Here is a 5,179-nt window from a genome sequence, read left to right as displayed (position 1 = left end):
GTTCGCTTGATTTTTGATAGGTATATAAACCACCCTAGTGCCCTAGCTATTATTCAAAGCCCAGAGCAAGTCCTGGCTGCTTTCACTTTTCAAAAGACAGGCAGTCATGAAGATGCAAAACTATTAAAATCCTTGGATGGCAGGAAGCCTACTGGTGAAGATCAAATTCCCACGAAGCTTGTATCCCTAGCTGCAAATGAACTTACAAATACTTTAACTACGGCAATAAACTGTGGCATTTGAAATTTCCGTTTCCCAAACGATGCAAAAAAGCGGCACTTTGCCCACTAGATAAAAGGGGAGTCAAATTGTACATTAGAAAGAAACTTCCGCCCAGTTAATGTTCTTAATACCTTTTCAAAGATATATGAAAAAGTCTTTAAAAATCAATTGGTTCAACATTTAGATTACACGCTTTTAGTCTTCATTACTGCCTATCGACAAACGTATGCAACCCAACATGTTTTAATACGTTTGATAGAAGACTGTAAGACTAGCCTTGACAATGACTATCTCGTTGGTGCAGTTTTAATGGATCTTTCGTAAGTTTTCAGTTGTATTCCACATAATTTGCTAATCGCCAAACTACATGCGTATAGATTTAATGAAGATGCTCTAGTTCTAATTTATTCTTATCTCAAAAGACTAAAACAGTGTGTTCGGATCTATTCAAGAGGTTATGTTTGGTGTACCCCAGGGCTCTGTGCTAGGACCAGTCCTGCTCAATTTTTACATAAACGACTTATTTCTATTTCACAATACAAGCAACGCTCTATAATTATGCAGACGGCAATACATTAGCTTATTTTTCTAAAAGTATGCCCGATGTTGTAGATACTTTGCAAAAAGAAACAGGGGTTGCCTTATCATGGTTAGAACGAAATGAAATGATTGCAAACCCTGAAACATTTCATACTTAAAGCTTAGAAAAAATAAGACAAATACTAGTAAAGAACAAATAATTATTAATGGTAAAAATTAAATCTGAGGAGAAAGTGAACTTTTAGGTGTAACGTTGGATTACAAACTTGATTTCGGCCCACATATTTCAAATCTTTGCAATAAAGCTGCAACACAATTAAATGTTCTTAAAAGATTAAAGTAGTTCATTGGTTTCCAAGATTATTTTTCAGAGCTTTGTATAATTCTAATTTCAGTTATTGTCCCTTGGTCTGGTATTTTTCATCGTCTAAATCATTACAGAAAATTGAACAGATACAAGAACGTGCCCTAAGATTTCTCTCTAATGATCACACAAGTTCGTATAATGATCTGCTTGTGATGGCAGACAAATGCACGATGCTCGTCGCTCGTCAAAAAATTCTGTGCATTGAAATATTCAAAACAGTGAAACACCTTTTATGCAGAGTATTTTTAAATTACGTTCATCAAATTATTCATTAAGAAACCCAAATAACTTAGCCCATGTTAGACCTAATCAAACAACATTTGGATCCAAAAGTCTTATCTCAATCGGGCCACAGATTTTAAACGGCCTACCCAACGAACTGAAATCCGCAGAAAATTTGACATAAATCATATATATAGCAAATCCAGCATTCATAAGCATCATCGAAATTGTGTCACAGAATTGGGACTATTTTTGGTGAATTGCTTGAAGTGTTTGACCAGGCATTAAGAAATGTAATTGATGACCACAGAATAGAAAAAAATGCTACATCATCTTTGACAACAAATTCAAATCAACAAATGATACTCAGGAATAATATGAGAAGGATGGTGATTTGTGTGAAAAATCAATTTTGAAGAAGAGTGCATCATCCCACAGGTATTGACTGGTTGCCAATTCAACATGAGAGACAAACATGTTATATCCAACAGGAGTGTTCATTTCCTGTTTTGGCATTTGGAAGGGCTCAGTATTTGTAGGTTCAATTACCTTTTCTATGTTGTAGTTCTGATCTTTGGCAAGCAAGGTAGCATGCAAAATTCTTGGGAATGGAAATCGAAGCAAAGCATCAAATTCTCCTTTCATTAAAACCATGTAGAAAGCAACATGGGTGCCATAGCCGTCTTCAGAGGGTTTTCCATTGAGGTAAATCTTACAAGAAACCCGGTACCCAAAATTGTCACTAAATAATGGAGGTGAGAATAGCTCAATTATTTTCTTTTCTTTCGCTTCCTTCATTCGACGAATATAATTGTCAATTTTCCATACATATTTGCCATCATAAGTTGTTGCCTGATATAGACGAATCCTCAAATCTGTATCTGCTAGATTTTCCCTTCGTGTTTTTCTTTCCTTTTCAAGGTTCTTTAATTTTCCCACACTGTTGTGAGGTGAAATAGAATTTGGATAAATTTTTAATTGGCTAACTAACTTCTCATCTAATCCAGTCTCTACATGGCCTATATTCAACTTTAGTGCATCAAAATTTTTCCATAATTCTTTGATAACAATTAACATTGTGTCAAGGTTCATATCTTTTTGCATCAAACAAGATTTATCTTCAATTTTTTTTTGCTCTGTCATAACAGCATTTACTTGCAACCATACTTTTTTCAATGCATGGTCTAGCCCTTCCAAAGATGTTGCAATTGCTAGAATACTATCACTGTCTTCTTCAATCTTCTTTTGGCACTCTTTGTTGGTAAATAAAATGCCTTCTTCAAATGAGCTAGCCTGTACATTGACCAAATGCAGTTTTTTTAATACCTTTGCAAAATACTTCAAGTGAATTGCACAGTCTTTTTTATAATGCAAATAAATTTCTTCTTTGGATCCTTTCCTGTTGCAACCAATAATAGAGAATTCACATGTCTCCCAGTCACCAGCAAACATACAATCTCTTTCCTTGTGGACAATGAAATCGATTATCATGCCTACCCAATTACAGCCTTGCTTTTTAAAAGGGCAGAAAACTTTCAATTCTATTATTTGACGTAATGCAGATCTGTCTTGAAAAAAGAAAGCTATTTCCTCCAAGTCTTTAGGGCATAACTTCACATCAGGGCGTGGGCCATTGGCAAGGTTTTCAAAACAAGGTGTACATATTCTACAATGGACAATTTCAAAGAATGTTTACAATAAGGTCAAAAATAAAGATAATAAGTGAAGTGTACTAGTTTGTTAGTAATAGCTATAGCAAGGGCGTTTTTCATTTAGTTTTCTAAGACTATTTTCACACTTGCCCTACACCATAATTTCATATAATTATAAAGAAATTTACGTTGATACGGCCCCCCAAGATAGTTCAGGTTTCTCATGTGGCCGCCCCCTTGAAAAAATTGATTGCCCACCCCTTAAGAGGTATCGCCAGGCCAGGTTTTTGTCCAAATTCTAAAAAAGCTTTTCTATGACGTCACACTTTCGCTGGAATTTTATGCAAATTTACTATTTACTTTACATAATAATTGGCAATTAGATGAGCGCAAGAAAAAGGGAAAACGCCTGATCATGGGAAAATGGATTAGTTCTCACCTGTGGCCACATTCCAGTTGCAGTGGCGCGATCAGAAGCTTCATACAAATTGGACATTTCAACGATTCGCTGAGTTGTTCTTCAAATTCAAAGTCTCGAAAGTAGTTATACGTCTTTGGATCAAAATTTCGAACGTTGACAACTGCCATTGGCTAAGAAACAGATTTCTAGTTCTTCAATGCTACATTTTTGCCAATGATTCATCCTTAGGCCAAGGGGAAATCCAAATGATCTATGGTCATTCCCGCGGCATTTCCAAACGGTTAAACTTCCCGTCAAATCAAGCCAATCAAATTGCGAGAAATGAGGGATGATGTACACTCCCCTAGCATTCTTTTTTTTGATGACATTTTTTTAAACATTTATGAATTCATCACTGTTTATATACCGATAGGCTGCCGGTTTACAAAATGAAATGAACATACAATTAAGTAACAAACATGATGTTTATAATTAATGATGCTAGATAAATTGTTTCTAGTGTCAATGTCACCCATTTCACCAATAGGGACAACATGTTGTCGGGACCAAGGACCTCTTATACAAATTACTGCAGTTCTAAGTAAGCAAAAACTCAGCTCTCTTTTGATCCAAGCAGAGGTTTCACTAACATTTTGGTGATGTTTTTCAGCAATTAGTTCCGATACACGTTGGAAAAACTTCCTCGTTTCAATGCTCATACCACCATTGCATGAGAAAATCAAAGGGGTAAAAGTTCCGTTTTCTTGATTCATAACAACCTGGTTGTATTTTCTCTTTTTCGCCAGCTTCATAGATCTGAAGGTTGCAGCTAAGGTTTTACAGCGATAGCTAGGAGCGAAGGGGTAAAATACCCTCATATCAACAAATGCTCTTTGCATACGTTGCCAAAAACCTCTTGCACTTGTATCAGCACCCAATTCTACCCCATTCTCAGATTGTTGTAAACAAGGTTCCTTGCACGCATCCTTGCATACAGTTGACAACAAATCAACAGTGAGATCCCTCATTTCATTATGACAGAGTGTGACAAAGCTCCCAATCTTGCATGAAAGAGCATGATCGACATTAAACTTTGCCTTACAAACACATTCTGAAGGAAGATTCTTTAAGTCCCATGCATACCGCAAATGAATACCATCATAAAAATCGCGTTTCGTGAGGCTGAGATTTTCATACACTCCCCTAGCATAGGTTCCAAATCTTTGATTGGCTGAGCGACCAAAATTCTGCATACCCCATTAGCCAATCACAATTCAAAAATATGACAACAAACGTGCCTTGCAGCAAAATTTAGGCCAATTTTGGACGTTTTTACCACTACCCACAAAAAATAATGGTGTAAAATGTGCTGAAAGATAACCTAAATTTTTCTTTTAGAAATTGAATTTTTGATGAATTTAAGAAAAAACTGCCGTTATACGCAGCAAAAATTTTTCCGCGATCGTTAGTTACGAAGGCTTGAAACTGTCCCTTTCAAAACCTTTGTTCAAACAAGATAACACGTATTTGCTAATAATGCACCAACTCATGGCGACAGGAATCTATGTACACTACCAGGGCAAAAGTATTGCAACACCTGCGAAGGCGATTAATGGCGGATCATGCAATAACTTTTGTTGTTGTCTGAGTAAGCTATTGTTTAATCAGCCAATGGCACGCAAATAAAATTGCAAATGCAATGAAGCGTTAATTCGAATATTTCATTTTCATTTTTCAAAATTTTAAATCAGGAATTCAAGTAACTTTCAATTAAAC

At 35.9% G+C, this 5,179-nt stretch overlaps 1 protein-coding gene across 1 annotated transcript; it reads right to left on the bottom strand.

Moving 5' to 3' along the window:
• Positions 1-1,648: 1,648 nt before the first annotated feature.
• Positions 1,649-3,663, bottom strand: LOC135687369 (TNF receptor-associated factor 3). The gene is made up of 2 exons (XM_065203915.2): positions 3,443-3,663; positions 1,649-3,017 (listed from the first exon to the last, which is right to left on the bottom strand). Exons 1-2 carry the CDS (start codon positions 3,589-3,591, stop codon positions 1,718-1,720), a joined length of 1,449 nt encoding a protein of 482 aa, XP_065059987.1. The 5' UTR covers positions 3,592-3,663; the 3' UTR covers positions 1,649-1,717.
• Positions 3,664-5,179: the final 1,516 nt, after the last annotated feature.

The sequence above is a fragment of the Rhopilema esculentum genome, chromosome 10 (genome assembly GCF_057945365.1).
Source record: "Rhopilema esculentum isolate cy_ngs chromosome 10, ASM5794536v1, whole genome shotgun sequence".
Lineage (NCBI taxonomy): Eukaryota > Metazoa > Cnidaria > Scyphozoa > Rhizostomeae > Rhizostomatidae > Rhopilema > Rhopilema esculentum.
This window is presented reverse-complemented; position numbering and strand designations above follow the sequence as displayed.